The following is an 18,319-nucleotide window of genomic DNA, read 5'->3' as shown; positions in this document are numbered from 1 at the left end:
TAAAGTTCTGGTACTTACCTATACAGGCATTAACAGACCCACTTTTCAGATAGCAAAATAAGTGTTTCATCAGATGTCTTCACAAAACTGCACAGAAAATAAATAGCGGACATGGGAAGAATCCCCTGCAATGCCCTCGTGGCCCACTGAGGGCAGCATCATGTGTGGTAAGCCTTGGGACACTGGAGTTCTGAGCCCCTGCTCTGTGTGGACAGATCTCTGAACATCATGAGCCTCCATTTCTTCATCTACGGAGGACATAGGATAATATCACAAGTGATTGGAAATTGCACAGAGGCTATGTACGTATCATATCCGTCATCTTTTAGATTCCAAGTTGAATGTCTCTCCCCGCTAACCCCAATACTAGATACCAGCCCTCTGTTAAATACACTTAATAACCTTCTGAACTTTTCCTGCACACCTCTTATCACACTGGTAATCATGTAGTTATTTATGAATGACTTGCTGTAATATCTGTCTCCCCCATGAGACTGTGGGCTCCTTGAAGGAGGTATGTGTTCATCTTATTCCCTGTCTTACTCTGTGCCTAGAGCGGCTGGCCAGGGCAGATGCCTAATCATTACTGAAAGGATAGGTGAATGAAGGAATAAATAAATGATTATGAACGGACTTTGTAAAGTGTTAAATGCTATTCAAGATGTAATATATTAATAGCATATTTACTAACCATTTAGTCCCTACTAAGCACAGTATTTGGCATGTTACATGCATTGTTTCATACAATCTAACAAAAGCACCATAACTTAAGCACTGTCATTATCTCAATCTTAATGAAAGAAAGTGAGGCTTAGAAAGGTTAAGCACCTTGTCTAAAATAATATTGCTCCACAGAACAGCCCTTTTTGTGTTTTTGACATTCTTTATAACAGTGCACATATAATAAAATAAAAATTAATCCAATTCAAGGTCTGGATTCTGGTAGCAAGTTTAATTCTGATTTGATTGCTAGATAATAGATGTAAGTCTTGAGCGTGACCCTTCAATGATTAGAGTTGAAAATTCAGCAAGTTTTTCTGGTTAAGCTTTGAAAACCCTGCAAACTTAAATGACTATTATAATTAGAACATTGTATCTTGAGACAAAAATGAATGTTTATTTTTCTAAGAGACAATTAGAGAGTAGACCCTCAGGTTTTATATTCTAACTACAAAGGCATGTACCCCTCATAAAATAGCAAAATAATTAATGGTAACATCTCTGACCTACACCAAGTTCATTTTCCACAAACTCAAGAAAATGAAACGCCTAGAGCATGACTTTAATCTAATCGTGATTTTTAACCTTATATTGTGCATATTGATATCATTCTTAAAAGAGCTCCCTTTAGAATTCAAAAGGCATGGGTTTCTGCTTGTAGTGTTCTTTTATTAAGATTTTTCTCATTATAGAAACTTTGTCCCTTTTACTTTTTATTTTAGAAACCAAAGTCTAAGTTACTTTCCCTTGTAGGTTTTAATTAGGATTCTCTTACAGTAGATAAATAGCATGATACATATTTACAGAGAGAATCATGACAATGATTATAAATAGAATTACTAAAATGAAACAGGCTTTAAGAATGTATATATGTTAATTGTACCAAAAAGTTGAGTCTATTAACTAAGGAGATAACCTAATGGGAGAGTATTGATATACTTTGGTTTGTGAAAAACATGCACTAGCATTTGTAAATTTTAGAAAATAGACTTAAATTTAAATGCGTAGTGATAGATTACTCTTTAAAGAAACCCTATAGATGAGGATCATATCTAACTTTCTGTGATTTAGAAAATTGTATCATATGAGGTTTAGGTATACCTTTAATGGTCACTGGATATCTACTGCTAAGCAAGATATTCCTCTAAAAAATTCAAGGTATTTAGGAATTTTTTTAAATACCTACAAACTAGTTAATATGTACATTGTGTTGAATTAAAGCTGGAACTATATCAGTATGACCTTTTAAATATGCCCTCCCCTAAAAAAATCTTCCTTTTAATCTTGAATGCTATTTATAATTGTGGTGAGATTTATCCATTGTCTACCATGTACTGTACTGGGCTCCACAGGTGGGGATACATACAGTACCAAATAAATGGCCTTTCTATTCAAAGGAGCTTAAATTAATTGGGGGGAACATATATATGAAGAGTAAGAAAAAACATTAAGGAAATTGCCCCATAAGATGTTTGAACAGAAAGATATGCAAAAAATATGCCCATTCCTAATGGTTCCCATGACTGGAAGTTCCAAAAAAAAAAAAAAAAAATTCTCCTATTCTGATTACTGAAAATTTCCATGTAGGCCCAAGCCAACTCCCATGACATTCAGGACTCTCAGTGGCTCTTTCTGGGGAAAATCCACATTTTCAAGAACAAAATCAATAGTCCAGGATTTGTTCTACTTGGTCACAAAAGGTACAAACGATGATAGATTCTATAACAAATTTTTCCAATTGGCCTGGGATTTGAGTGTCATTTCTTTCTGTTATTGGTCCTGAGAGGCTAACAGGGTTTTGTTAACTCCAAATGGATATTTATAATGACTTTTAAAACACAGATGTACATACAACCAATAATCTATTTGCTAACACTAGAAAATTTCACATGTAATCTGAGTAGGCATCTGATTGTAGTGCCATAGCATTACTACTGTTGAAAGCCATACCACTCATTTAATTATCAATGTGTGTTGGTCATTGTTGATCCTTCTCATCCCCCATATCCTGGCAGTTGTCCAGTCCTATCCAGTCTTCGTCCTCAGTTCACAGACATATTTTTCTTAAAATGAAAACTGAAATTCTAGCCAAAGTTAAAAATATTTAGTCATTGGGGCACCTGGGTGGTTGAGCGTCTGACTTCAGCTCAAGTCATCATCTCATGGTTCGTGGGTTCAAGCCCTGCATCAGGCTTGCTGCTGTCAGTGCAGAGCCCACTTTGGATCTTCTGTCCTTCTCTCTTTGTCTGTGCTCTCTCTGTCTCTCTCTCTCTCTCTCAAAAATAAGTTAAAAAAAAAAAGAAATATTTAGTCATTTAATCCAACATCCCTTTGATTCATTACATTTAATGATTTATTCATTTTGCTCAGCAAGTATCTATAACTCCATGTCAGGCACCAGACTAGCAATTCAGGGGTGAAGAAGTGAGCTACTGAGTTTATATCTACTGAAGCATATATTATCAGAGAATCCCACAAACACATGTAAAAGGGCAATTTTGACTTAAATTAATGTGAGGGAAAGGTTATGGGAATACCTGTACTGGAAGAGCCTTCTAGCCATGGGGAACAGCATGCACAAATGGTCTGGTAGGCAGGAAGAGCTGAGGAGGCCAGTCTTTTGAGAGAGCAGAAAATGAGAGTGAAAGGTATGAAGTGAAGCAAGAACATGTAGGTTTTTGCAGCTACTGTTAAGGGCTTTCTTCTTAATCCTAAGAGCAGCAGGGAAGCCATTGAAAAGTTTTGAGGGAAAGGAGTGCCTCCATCATAAGACCACTCTGGCTGCATTTTGGAGAGGGCATGGGACAGGGAGCCAGAACAGACATGGTAGGTCACTTAGAGGCTTTGCAATCATCCAGGAGAGGGATGATGATCGCCTGGATTGCAGTGTTGGCAGAGGCAGTACAGAGAAGTGGACATGGATTGGCTGTGGAGAAGGTGGAGGGAGGAGTCAAGAATGATACCCAGATCCTAACTGTTCAAACTCAATGGATTGTAGTGCCGTACTCTAGACCAAGTTTTCTGTTGGAAGCATCTTGGAGACGTGGAAAAGGAATTGAGCAAGAAGGCCACTGGAGACAAGGAGTAGAGCTCTGAAGAGAGGACTAGGCTAGAAATGGAAAGTAGAAATGGAAAGTAGGAAGTCATCTGGTATCTGAATCTGCCTCAGAACAGCCAGAATAGCTTCCCACACTTCTGCTTGGACACCTTCAAAATGACAGAAAATTCTCCACCACCATGACCAGACATGCTTAATTAAAGAAAGATGCTCCTTATGTTGGAGTAAAACCTTGAAGTAAATTCTTCTCATTAGTTATGTTCTTGCCCTTTGGACAAATGGAATCTCTCTTCTACCAAACAGGGCTTCAAGAATTTGAAGAATACTGAAACAGTACAGCTGCTCACCACTTTGCCAGCCATTTTAGTCTTCTGTCCAGCAAACATTCTCTCATATCATGTCAGCAATCTGACCCTTGCCCAACCCTTCAGCTTCATCTGTTGCAGACACAAAACCAGACCCAGAACACCCATCTTTCCACACATGTTGCTTCCACTCAGATCTAAATAAACACTTGGAGCTTCCCAAGCGTGGCATGCTTTCACTAATTTTTGTGCCTTTTCTCATGCCTTCTCAGGGGAGTGGTTTTTAACTCTAGCACATGTAAAATCATAGCTCTACAGCAGAGGCTAAAGAGACCACCCAGCTAACTATAGGAATTTTTTCAAGGAATAGATCAGACAGAAAGTGGCCAATAGCTCATGTATATCCAGGACTGTGGGACAAACGTGGACTTACTTGGAGCCGACATCATAATATTCAAGTTGGTTCTGTCTTGCAAGTGAGCAGAGCAGAAGACTTTCTAGCTTGCAGGCAGTTTTTTGATTTAAGGACCATCACCCTCACCTGCTCTTTTAGTCCGGGAAGCCTACCTACAGTCACAAAGAGCCCCACAGCCTCATCTATTCAGGAGTTCCTCCAGCAGCCTTCCATGTGGTCATTCAGAGACCAAGGCTCCTTTTTTTTTTTTCTTTTTTTTTTTTTTAATTTTTTTTTTCAACATTTTTTATTTATTTTTGGGACAGAGAGAGACAGAGCATGAATGGGGGAGGGGCAGAGAGAGAGGGAGGCACAGAATCGGAAACAGGCTCCAGGCTCCGAGCCATCAGCCCAGAGCCTGACGCGGGGCTCGAACTCACGGACCGCGAGATCGTGACCTGGCTGAAGTCGGACGCTTAACCGACTGCGCCACCCAGGCGCCCCCCAAGGCTCCTTTTATGCAATGATTCTTCTCGGAGCCTTAAAGTCCTCCCTTGGATCTTCTTCATCTTGTCAAGAGATGAGGGCAGAGAGATTACTGGGGATTATGCAGGGGGTTTTAGAGGCCAGGAATTAGTTTACACTTCTCACGTTTCACTTCTTATGGTCTCATTAACCAGAACTCAGTCACATGACCCATATAACTGCAGAGAAGGCTCAAAATGTAATGTAGCTGTATGCCCAGAAGGGAAAGACAGCAAGGGTTGGTAATCACATCTGCCCTATCCTGGAGGTGAAACCAATTTGTTCTCTTTCTCCCACAAAACTTTCAATGATACCCTGTTGCCTAACCAAATTTAAAATTGGCTCTTAGCATTTTAAGGCTCTGTTCATTGTGACCCAAACTCATCCTTCCAGCTAAACTGGTAATTTCATTCCCCAAGGATACCCTACCAGTTCACTCTTCCTTGTGTTTATTCAGACACTTTTTTCTGTCTAGGGCACCCCACATCTTTCATTCTTGAAATCTTATGTCATTCAAGGTCCATTCAAGAAGTCACTTACTCTTTTTCTTTTTTTTTAATCGTGAGAGGTGCACTCCTTAATCCCCATCCCCTATTTCACCCTTCCCCCACCCACCTCCCCTCTGGTAATCATCAGTTTGTTCTCTGTCGTTAATAATCTGTTTCTTGGTTGTCCCTCTCTTTTTTACTGACCCCTTTTCTTATTTGTTTTGTTTCTTAAATTCCACATATGAGTGCAATCATATGGTATGTGTCTTTCTCTAATTGGCTTATTTTGTTTAGTATAATACTCTGTAGCTCCATCTATGTCGTTGCAAAGGGCAAGATTTCATTCTTTTTTAACACTAAATATTTAGTACCTTAGTGTGTATATATATATGTGTGTGTGTGTGTGTGTGTGTATATGTGTGTATATATATGTATATATATATATATATATGTGTGTATATATATGTGTGTATACACACACACACACACACACACACACACATATATATATATACATAATTCACATCTTCTTTATCCATTCATCTATCAGTGGACACTTGGGCTGCTTCCATAGTTCCATACTTTGGCTATTGTAAATAATGCTGCAATAAACATAGGGGTGCAGGTATCCCTTGAATTAATGTATTGGTATTTGGGGGGTAAATACCCAGTAGTGTGATTACTGGATTGTAGGGTAATTCTAATTTTAATTATTTGAGGTATAAGAGGTCACTTATTCTTCATTCCCACTGGTCTGCTTTATGTTACGGTTACCTGTTGTACTATCACCTCCCTCCAGACTCCTCGAGGGCAAGCAGTATATCTTATCTATTTTGTGTCCCTGATAACCTCTAGTATGTGCTCAAGAGAGTGCTCAATCAAATATTTGTTCACTTGACTTAGTTTTATTTAAACTACTTCCTTACTAGGATGTATTTTTTAGTAACTGTTCTTTCTTTTCTCTCCCTCCTCCTCTCTTTTTTTGAGGCAAAATATTTGTGGCAGTGGTTCTCAAATGACTGTGAGCATAAGAACTATTTGGGAGAGCTTGTTAAAATTATAGATTTCTGCCTCCCCTCCCTAAGATGCTAATTCTACAGATCTGGTAGATCTGATGTTAGGCTTCAGCATCTGCATTTTTTATAAGTGCCCTGTAGTGGAATTTGGATCATGTGACACCTGGATTGTATTTTCAGAAACATTGCAACATGGTACTAGTCATTATATCCATTAATGGACTATTATTGCCTTCCTTAAACAAAACAGATCAGTTCATTAACAAGGGAACAGGCAGTGTGCGTACCAGTAAAAATCACGATGTTTGTCATATCGCCTTTGGATCCAGAGTACTTGGACCACCTCCACTCTCTGGCAGAAGAAATAACATGAGGATATCCAGTGAGGTAGGAGCAAGATTTGAAGAGCTCATCTAAGCGTGAGAGGCATGGGAAGGGAAGGGTTTTTTCCCCAGTGCAGGGGTTGGGGGTTGGGGAAGAAGGAGACAGACTACATGCCAAAAGCAGAAGGCTTGAATAAATTTGGAACAAATTCTGGATTTTTAAAAAAACCTCAAAACTGTTTTATTTTTGCCATATCAACACAATTAACATTTCTGAGTATTCTTTTCATTAACTGTGTTCACAAAACTTAAAGACAAATATATGTGAGCACATTTTATGGTCTCTCCTTCAAAAAGGAATTGGATCATCACCAGACACCTTACAACAACCAGATTCTCAAATGTTATATTTTTATTTTAAATTTCCTCCGAATTTCAGACATATACAGAAATTTTCAACTCACCGCCTACCTACTAAAGATGGAATGTATCAAATAAGCACATTTTAACTTGTGTCTAGAAGACGCGCTTGACTTCTGTTTTATCTCATGTTATATTTCTCCTTCCATTCCTTTCCAATTTTCTACTATAATTTTCCTCTCCACCAACTTTCTAATCTATTCATTTCCTCTAGTTTTTTTTCCTCACATTTTAGTTGCCCAAATATTATTAATCTGTGTATATTCTACAGGAAATAAATGCAATTCCCATATTTAAAAATGTGCAGATAATTCCTTTTCCTTATAGACAATAAGATCCATTGGGTCCAGAAATAACCGATCATGCCAACAGTCTATGGCAGAGAACTGTGTTAGCAGTGCAGAAATGTCAGCCTCACTGATACCTGAGTCGGAGGAGCAAAGAGATAAAGAAAATATTCGCCAAATAAAGCAGACCGTACCTATTCATGGTAAGAATCGTGCATAAGTTTGTTTTTAATTTTTTTTATGTGTATCTATTTCTGAGAGAGAGAGAGAGAGAGAGAGAGAGAGTGCAGGCTAGGGAGGAGCAGAGAGAAAGGGAGACACAGAATCCAAAGCAGGCTCCAGGCTCTGAGCTGTCAGCACAGAGCCCAATGCGAGGCTCGAACTCACAAGCCATGAGATCATGACCTGAGCTGAAGTCAGACGCTTAACTTACTGAGCCACCAGGCATAAGTTTTGATAGCTAGGGGAAAACAGTTAGAAATGTTCTTGTGAAGATAAATTCGAAGTTATATTCTTGACTAGATCTTACATCCAGAGAATTATCATTTAAAAATGAAAAATATGGAAAAAAAATAATTAAATAAATAAAAATGAAAAAGATGGCGGATTTTGAAGTATGTTTCAAATTTATACATATATTATCATCTAGAACCTATTATTCTCTTTATTCCACTATTTCAAATTGCCACAGTACCCTGTGTTTTTATTTTATGATGATTGGCAAGGAAATAATATAGCATTCTACTGTCACTATATTTTGAGAACTCCACCTGCATTTTAAGTTTTCTTAATTATATCTTTTAACTAATCTCTTCCATTTATAAAGTGCTTTTTATTTTCTCTTGTTGATATAAAAAGAACCCTGTTGGTGAAGAGGAGATTTTTGTCCCATTTTATAGATTGAAGGTTCATGGCTAACAAAGAGGCAAAGTGATTTGAAATTTGTAATCATTGGAAAGGATTGAGACCAGCACCAAAGGCTTACCACTCACTGTCAGTTTTTCCATTCTTGCATGTCTGACTTTTGTGAGAGTTGAAAAGAGGGGCACTTGTGTTCATTTTATTTGCTTTAGAGATTAATGATCATTATTACAGACTATATTTCCCATGCAATACAAAACTGAGATAAAGAAATGAATAACACAGATATTTAGTCCCAACTCTACCACCATTTGTGAGACCTTAATCAAATTTCCCAAACCTTGTGGGCCTCAGTTTCCTCATCTATAAAATGGGGATAAAATTACTGCTGGCACTATAGTAGTAATGACTGCCTCACATGGTCTTTGTGAGGATTCAAGAAGAAAAATCAGTCAAATACACCATATTGTGCCAAGAAATTAAACATTCAGTTATTATTAAGTGCTACTATGAGTATTATTATTATTACTATTACATAATTAAATTACACTTAAGAATTATTTTTCAGGTTTAATCTCAGTTCTCCATGGTTCTTTAGAAATTTATCTACCTCTTCTTTTAAAGGAAGAAATTATTTTTCTGTATTAGCTATCAGTTCCATTTTTTATGTTTTTTAATACAGCGTGTTGTGTGATTAACATTAACCAAATTACCTATAGCTCTCTGTAAGGTTATGTTACAAGAATAAAATGTGTTAGTAATTTTGAAATCCTCATATGATCCTAATATTGGAGTAGGAATAAATACCTATTTTCCATGAAGGAATAAGTTATGCTTTTGATATAGCTTTGCATGATGTCAAAATGATACGAGAACATTCTCGTTATGGCTCTAATTATATTTACTGAGTTATTTCAAACCATATACTACTTTCTGTTCTGGCTTTTTGTTCTTTGATATGAAAACATACCAGCTGATCTGCATGTTATGCACCCACATCCCCCTCAAGAACCATCAGCAGATAAGAATAATAACAGGAGAAGATTACGATTAAAAAGCACCAACAGAGAAAGGACAGAGGCACACCGAGGTACGACCCTAATTCAATACTATCTTATATCTGTATATTATTCAGAACAATGGAATCTCTCTCTGCAGGTTGTAAATTTCAAAGGATTACGAACCAATTCATTTAAAATATAAATATCTTTTCTACAGGGATTATGGAAATCAAATTTTCTGCAAAAGAATTGCTCTAGAGCCCTAACGGAGATTTGCTGGATTAAATAGACAGTACCGCAGAAATAAAGGACTTCCTACTTTCTACTCTCAAAGGCTGAATAAGCTTAAATTACTGTTTTTTAGAAACGGCCCAAATTTGATAGGGGAGGTTTCTTCCTGCAGACTTTCCTAAAATTGAACTTAACTCGTAATTTTTCATGTTTCATTTATATCTCTTCTTTTTAAATTGAGCCCTTTTCAGATATGCATATTCATCTTTTTTTACATTTACTGTCTCTCCCTTTTGACTCTATGCCATCTGATATAATGTAGGTTAAAATTTCAACTGTTTGCAACCAGTAAAGCGTTAGATAAATTTAGATGGCTATTATAGTTATCCCTTTGAATACTGGATTTGAGGTAATGCAAGGATAGATTTGTCTGCACATGCAGTAGTTACCCTGAGTCAAGCCCAGAGTATGTCTTGTACTCATCTGCTACCATAATTTCTCAAAAATGTAGGGTTCTTGGGTACGCTGAAATTCAACTTGTTAGGATTTGTGTTATTTTTATAAAATGATAGAAAAATTAATTGTGTCCATTTTCTTAAGATGCTGAAGGAAAGAGCTTGGTTTAAAAGAGTCTGTTTCAGCAAGAGTTGTAATTTAAAGTAAACACACTCCATTTTATGTGGAACCAAAGGGGAAAATATAGACCTTTTAAAAATGATACGGGTTTTGGAATTCCTTTTATTGCATATTGTAAAACTTAAATCTAAAATGTCCCCCATGCAAATATCAAGGAGTTTAAAGATGAACCGCTACAAAAATGCAGCTGAGTTCATCTTTAAAACATTCTAGTGGAAAAGAAAAAAAAAAACTGCATATAATCTGTATTGTCACCTCTGATGTGCTTTTCAATAGTCATGTAGAAAAGTACCCCATGTTAATAGTGTTCTTTGAAAATAACTTTTTTAAAAAATCAAAAATAACATAGTGGAAAATATTTATTCCAATAAAGGCTGTTCTTCAGGAAATAACAGGAATGAAGATAAAGCGACAACCCCCCTCAACAGTGTGTCCCAACAGAAAGCAGAGATGAACCCAAGCTCTCCAGCACCACAGTCTCCTGATCAAGCAGGTTGGCACCCCAGAATCGTTAATAATGAATAAAATCTAAGTATGTCGAACATTTCAAACCCAGTCATTTTGAAAAGTTGTGATTCAGTCGCTTGCTAAAAATCTATCATTTTTCATAAATCTCCTTTTAACCCCACTTGCATGTCAGACTTTGAGGGATGAAAGGGTATTTTTATGTTCAAGTTTCAATGCATCAGAAGGAAAGTTTGAAACTCCAAAGTTTTAACATGACATCATCACCATCCCAAAGATTACCTATTGTTACAAGTCCCCCATCCTCTTTATAATGGAGATGGTTGGAGTCTAGCACATTGAGCCCATCAACATATCTTGCCTAGCAGGTGTGTGGTACTTTTACAAAGGCGAATTGTTCTGAGCAAGGGAAAAGGGAAAATAAATGAAAATTGTTTGTAGTTTGTCAGTCTTATTTATGCAATGTTGAAACCTTCATTAAAATGTTAGGCGCAATTAGTGTCTCTAGCATAAATCTGACTGTGTAGAAAAACTAATTAGATGTTTAGGTGATCATTCTTGCATTTATCTTGTTTGCTGCAATATTGTGATTACACAGTAATTTACATATTTTCCTAAGAAAACACACCAAATTATTCATTACAATTGATATGGAAATACTTTGAGGTAAAACTACAAATTCCAAAAAAGCATGTGGCGGTGAGATAATTAGAGTCCGTTTGGTGTAAAAACACTCCTTTGACTTTGACTTTTTGACAGTTAATAATATGTTTGGCAATAGGTCATGCACGTTGTTTAATTACATAATGAAGATTCCCAGTATCTTTTCCTCCAATTTTCTTTACGGATCCATGTATGTAATGCAACACATTAGGTTTTTTTTAAATCTTTTTCAACATTTACTTATTAATAAAGCATCTACAGAGTTTACAAAGCATGTGCTATGTTCTCAGCACCACGCGAAAGACTTTGCTGTCCCAAAGAGAACAGCCCAGTGAATCTGTTTATTTCACCTGCTCACGGCACACTGACCCAGGAGTCTCCACATCCCCTGTGAATGTGGTCTGATGACATAGATTCAGCCTGCTGTTGGCCATTTACCTACAGAAAATGTGAAAGCCTTGTCCCTTGTAGGAGTTCCCTAAGAAATGTACATTTGTTACTCTTTCTATAGGCAAGTTATGTTATATAATGATAGTGCTAAGTTACACAACCAGTGAATACATTATGCTGAATACAATTTCATTTGTGCCATTAATGTTATTTTTATTAAAGGTCTTTTCTTTGTTGGTTTCCTGATGTAGGCTTTAGAGTTTCAAGTCAGCAAATCTTGGTTACTTTCCTTGTGAAGATAAATGTAGCCAGATTCCAGAGTCAGGATAAAATGACCATGTCCACATTTTGGTTCTGCTGAACGCAGATTTTTGTAAGATTTTCACCATTGACATAATGTAGGAGGGAAAAAAAGTAAATTTTAAGGAAAATAGACTAAGTTGAGAAAATGTGACTTTTTCCTGCCATCATTCTAAAGAAAATAAGCATGCTTTTAATGATATTCATTGTAAATATTTGTTCCAATTTGCCTGGATCATAGCTATAAAAATCTACCTCAGTGTTACATAAAAGATTAAACTATGTTATACACCTGAAACTAATGTGACATTGTACATCAACTCTACTTTTTAAAAGATTTTTTAAAGTTTTGATATAAATGTATCTCAGTGGTGTAGTATTCAGTATTTTTAACAAAAACAATGTTGTGCAAAAAGATTTTTGTATGAAAACATTCCCTCCTATAGTTAAACATAAAGAACTTTTTCACCAGCAGAAATCACCAGTCACATTAACAAGTATTTCTGTGGATTTACTATTACTTGAAAAGTCTATTCAGTTTAGTCTATGAATTGCCCCTGCTTCAGTCAGTGAAAGGGAAAAGAAAAGCCTGTTAACCTCTTCATGGTTTCCTCTCCTCCATGATTTATAATCTGAACAATGCCCAGATATTTTATTTAAAGAAACTTGTTAAATGCCCTGCCCTCCTACAGGTAAAAGAAGATATTAGTTACTCAAACGCTTTTAAATTTGGAAGATTTCCTTCCCCCTGGAATATCAAATTGATGAGGCTGTGCTATAAAGAGCTTGCTGCAAGACAGGTGATAATTATTTCAGACTTATAAATTTCCCGGCTGGTACTTCAACTCAGATGGAGAGAAAGTGCAAATGAGTTGCCCATAGCTGTAGGCTCTGATCTATGGGGTTAAATGTTTAGCAGGTTACAGGATGTGGATAGATTGCATTCCTTGACTTCTGCATTATTTAATAAATCCCTGTTTCAACACAAGAAATTTTGAACTAACCACCTGCCTAATATAACACTTCTGGAACACTCCTCTAATTTTTGTCATCTTTTTCAAATGTCAGATGAGTGGATATTTCCTGAAAATGATCACATTTCCCATTTGGCGTCCAGCAGACAGTCTCTCCTTCTAGATGATGACTCCCGCCACGCTTCACACCTGTGGCTAGAAGCCAGCAAGGAAAGTGAACGTGACCAACTGGCAGAGGAAACCCAGGCTGTTCCAAAGAACATTTTCACTTTTTCATCAAGACCGCGATCAGCACCTCATGGAAAAACTCAAACTCTGTCCCCAGAGGGGTGCCCATTTATTTTGGATCTAAAAGAGGATACCAGTGTGACAAGGAGAGACACTGAATCGGAGGATGATTTTTATGGCGGTGACAGCAGCGAAGAGGTAACACTGCTTGATAAGTGCAGTCGTTTTAAAACGCAGTTGTTGCATTAGCTCCAATGAGCGCTAAAACCAGTTGAAATGAAAGAGGAGAAATCAACTGCTATTTATAAAAATGCAGCAGATTGCAGTGTCAGTCAACAGTTGCTTCAGGTTGTTATGGTAACTCTAAATTGCTGCCTTTTTTATTAGCAGTCAGCCAATTTCATTTTTAATTATGGAAACCAGTTTTGGGGTTGTTTTTGTTTTTTCGCTTTAATTTTTGCCTCACAGAATGAGAAGTAACACGCAGTTTAGTTGTATGATGGCGAGACCAGTAAGACATTGAGAACACGTTGTTCTGGCTCTCTGGGGGAATTGTGCTGCAGTGGCCAAGCATTCTGAATTGACAGTTTTCTGGCTTCCTTACTCCCCTGCCATCTCTCCACCTTAGACCTATTAGGACTCATTATTTTCCATATGGTCCCAGAATTTCAAGAGTTGTGCCAATTAAAGTCTAGATAATGAATCATGGATTAGTGCTGGGACTTGCCTTACCCAGGGTTTTCTGTTTGCGGTTATTTAGAATACAAACATATCTTACAAATTGGTAAATTCACATAAAGTTTAAAAAAAAAACAACTCGTTATAGACCAAATGGAAAGTAGTTCTGAAACATTTGCTTAAAACTTAATCCAGTAACTCTTTTTCCCCGTATAAAATGAATTTATTTGTGAAGTTCCTTTAGTTTTGTGCTCTAATGATAGGCATTCATATTTTCTGTGAAAAATAATTATCTTAAAAGCAGATTACAGTCAAGTTACGGTTTAGAGAAATTATACAAATCATTTCTATATTAAAGTTATATAATAATTATTATATCTAATAAATTATATAATAAATATATTTATAAATATAAATATATTAGATTATATGTAATATAATGCTTATATAATAATAATTAGAAAAAAATTTTGTGTATGCTTACAAAAAAAATTTTTTTTCAAGTTATAACTCAAGGATCCCCATTCGGACAGTAGCATGCAGGTTAGGTTCAGAGCTCCTACCTTCAGAGCCAGTTGAGAATGTGATGAGAGTATTCAGGCAGTAACTATGGTGTTTTGCAACTTTTAATGAGTTTCCATAGCAAAGTGCATGGGGGAATCCTTTTTCTATAATATGTGCTTCTGAGTGTGGTGAAACTATTAGTCATACCAAACAAATCTACTATAAATCCCTTTTTGCATAAATACTATATTTGATGCCAGCGTATCAAATTGTGCTCAGGACGTCTTTGTCCCTTTCACCCTGAATAACGTTAAGGTATAAAAATTATAAAATAGAGATTTGCCTTCAGCATCTAGTATCTCCTCCATCCCAGCTGTCAATTCTTCTGCAGTCTTAATTGGCTAGTCTGATAAGTTAATTAATATCATTTCATTAACACGATAGCCCATCCTTTTCCCATGTGCACAGCACCATCTTTCTTACCTAAACCAAAAGAATTCCTGTAATGGTGGAAATTTCATGGCAGGTGGGAATTATTAGTTCCTTCCCTGGAAAACTTTGAGAGAAGTTTTATGGGAAACTGCCCTTTAAATATCACGACATGAGGAACTTACCTCTTCTGTCTGTATGAAGGAAAAGTCTTGACAAGAAGCAATAGAGCTTCATGGGAAAATGAATACTAGTTCTGAATATTTTAACTTGTTATCACTTTATGTGCTTTCTTTTGCTATTAGCTACTCCTTACATTTTTCATTGTTTATTATGCAGACATATGCTAATTACCAACGATACAAAATCGAAAATAAATGTATCATGCATTACCCAAGCTCTGCGAGGCATAGCTATCTGGTCACCCCTGTGCCATGACCATCAAAATGACCAGTAGCATACGGCTAGAGCCTATACTCGGACCATCTCATTGCTAACACTGGTCCTGGCCCACCTTTAGTGGGAGCCTGCTAACAGTGGCAGCCAGAGAGAAGGGCAGAAGCCTTGTCATATACAGGCTTTAGGGTTTGTTGTTAGAGGCAAGAACAAGACACAAACTAAAATAGAAAACATGACCAACAAAAATGTCGGGTTGTATTTAAATGAGTTCTAGAATTTGTGATGATCCCTTCTTTATCAAATTGTTTTGTTTGGGGCTTTTTTGGTCATTTCTTTTTCTGTAGGATTACTTCTCCCATTTATTAATTGTGTAAGTCAATGGGAAATTGGATTACATATTTCAAATGTTTATTTACATATAGTCTTTGAAGAAAAATCAGTTCGGTTAGTTTAGTCATCCTTACTATATTAGTTGAATTATTTGAGAACATTATATCCTTAGAGTAACATAATTATACTTAAGGAAAACAATGTTATGTTATAAATAACGGTGGAAAAATGAGTATAATTACTTACTTACTATGCTTTAGGTTTGTAACTTGTAGTTAAAAGACTTTATTTGATGGTAGACCATTGAGTATTTTTAAAGGGAAATTAGGTATATTCAGTAGTATGTAAACTAAGCAAAATCAAATCGTGTTATTATGATAGCTAGAGGGAAAGTACACATACAATAGTAAAAGCTAATTAAAATAAGCTTTCAGTGATATATTGATTTTGTAATTTAAGTGCCTATTCATTAATTCACATCTGAGATCTTCATTAGTGTGAGAGCCTCAAAATTATAAGTTTTCTTTTTTTGCATATGCTCTTCTCTTTGCTGTACTATATATTTTATTCCCTAGGCAGCCATGTATACTAATATTTCTGATACTCAATTAATTTTGAGTTTGTACTTCTTATTTGAAAAGCACACTATGGAAATATATAGCTATAAAATCAAGACTACCATGTAAAGTGAATTATCCTTGAAAGCTCCTTTCACACTATTGCAGCATCTGAAAGGAAAAAAAGCCTGTTACTGTTATCATCTCTACATTGTATTTTATGCCATTATTCCCAACGTGGCTTTGAGTATACGCCTGGTTTACAACTTGAGATAGTTAGCTTTATATTAATATTTTATTACTCCCCTAACTTAATTTTTCATTTGGAAATACCATCATTTTTTTCCCCAAACCTCTGGCTGTGCATCACACACTAAAGTAGATACTTGCAAGGCCAGGTAATTTGTCCTGTATCACAATCCAAATTGGAACATTAAACCAAAAAATTATCCATAGTTGGACATGAATTATGTAGACTGACTACTTAGAGAATTCAAATTAGCGGAAGCTTCCAGATCTTCTCCCCATCTAACTCCATAGAGGGCTGCAGAGAACAAATTCACCAACAACGGCGTAAAAGGACCCTTTTTGTCCTCCCTGTCAGCTTTCCCATTATTTTTGCTTTCAAGGTACTTTTTTGTTAACACTCAGCAGTTAAGCTGTTTCGTTCTATTTTTTTCCTGATAGTTTAGATTTCTGAGTTCGTCTACAAAACATTCACCCCTGTGCACTTAACTAATGAATTTGAATTACTTTCTCACACACACATGCATACACAAAATAGAAAGAATATTTACTCCATTTGAGGCTGCTTATAATTCTGTGTAGCCTTTAAAAACTTTTAAATGTCAATGTATGTGTTGGGGAAAAAATGGAAGGCCTCTATTTTGAATATATGGCCTTGCATTTTTATTCCTGTATATTATGAATTACAACATAACATATTCTGTAAACCTACCAGGCAAATTTAATACTTAATTTGCATGAGAAACTTTTTAAGGCTGTTCACATCTATATGTCTTTACTATTATCTTTAGAAAGTTTTTTTAACATTTATTCACCTTTGAGAGACTGAGAGACAGAGAGACAGAGCACAAGCAGGGGGTGGTGGGGGCCAGAGAGAGAGAGGGAGACACAGAATCCAAAGCAGGCTCCAAGCTCTGAGCTGTCAGCACAGAGCCCTATGCAGGGCTCAAACTCATGAACGGAGAAATCATGACCTGAGCTGAAGTCAGACGCTTACCTGACTGAGCCACCCAGGAGCCCCTATATGTCTTTATTATTATCTTTTGAAGCTCTCTTCTTCTCTGCAGAAGTCACAGGTCCCTTGGTTCTTGTGACTTGGTTCTTCATTTTTGTAGGCAAGTAAAAACATTATAAAACTCTCGTCTGCTTAGAATATCATTATGCCACTTTTGCTAAAAGATAAACATCTTGCAGGTAAATATTTGATTGTGGATAGAGTTTCCACAAGAAATCTTTAAATTGTTATCAGCTAAAAGAGCATGAAGTCTTAACTTATAGAAAAATATGTTTCTGTCTTAAACAAAGGAGTCTCATCATTTTCCCCAAATATTCACATGATGGTGTTTGCCCATCCCGTAGAGTCCTTCTAACTTCTGCTATGATTTGTCTGTGAAGCATCATTGGCTATAGGTAAAGATATTTACAAAAATAATTTCCCCAACCCCTTTTAATATCAAGCATGTTGCAGATTAATTACCTGTTAGAAACACTTACATCTTCTTTTCGTTTTACTTCCTTATAAACTAGTTAGTAAAATGCATTATAAGTTACCACTATCAGTTATCTTTGCCACCCAGAGAGAACTGTATTACTTTAATAGTTTCCTGTAAAATTCAAGAGGTGGAAGTAAAAATACTTCTTGGGGCTGGTTGTTAGTGAAGACCTTTAAGATACATTTGAGTGGTCAATCTTATTATCATCAAAGAAGATAATCTTTTTTTAAGATTTTATTTATTTTTATTTGAGAGAGAGAGAGAGAGCACGAGTGGGGATGAGCGGCAGAGGAGAGAAAGAGCGAGGGGGAGGGGACAGAGAGAAAGAGAGAGAGGATTGCAGGCAGGCTCCACACTCAGCATGGAGCCTAATGAGGGTCTCAATTCCACAGCCTTGG

The 18,319-nt window shown here is 36.4% G+C and overlaps 1 protein-coding gene across 14 annotated transcripts in view; it reads left to right on the top strand.

Moving 5' to 3' along the window:
* CFAP20DC (CFAP20 domain containing) overlaps nucleotides 1–18,319 on the top strand; it is a 244,604-nt gene that overhangs the window by 137,472 nt on the left and 88,813 nt on the right. For 10 of the 14 annotated variants that reach the window (XR_007459892.1, XR_007459893.1, XM_049640836.1 and 7 more), the window contains 5 exons: nucleotides 6,757–6,893; nucleotides 7,577–7,739; nucleotides 9,371–9,487; nucleotides 10,639–10,758; nucleotides 13,152–13,483. Coding sequence is in view for 11 of the 14 variants with exons in the window: in XM_049640836.1 (XP_049496793.1) it covers nucleotides 6,757–6,893; nucleotides 7,577–7,739; nucleotides 9,371–9,487; nucleotides 10,639–10,758; nucleotides 13,152–13,483 (869 nt within the window). In the remaining 3 variants the exon portion in view is untranslated. Of the gene's footprint in view, nucleotides 1–6,756; nucleotides 6,894–7,556; nucleotides 7,740–9,370; nucleotides 9,488–9,615; nucleotides 9,710–10,638; nucleotides 10,759–12,775; nucleotides 12,884–13,151; nucleotides 13,484–18,319 lie in introns of those variants that run through there. The other 4 variants (XR_007459894.1, XM_049640832.1, XM_049640840.1 and 1 more) reach the window with 4 other exon arrangements.

The sequence above is a fragment of the Panthera uncia genome, chromosome A2 (genome assembly GCF_023721935.1).
Source record: "Panthera uncia isolate 11264 chromosome A2, Puncia_PCG_1.0, whole genome shotgun sequence".
Classification (NCBI taxonomy): Eukaryota; Metazoa; Chordata; class Mammalia; order Carnivora; family Felidae; genus Panthera; species Panthera uncia.
Note: the sequence above shows the minus strand (reverse complement) of the source record. Positions and strands in the feature narration are given on the sequence as shown.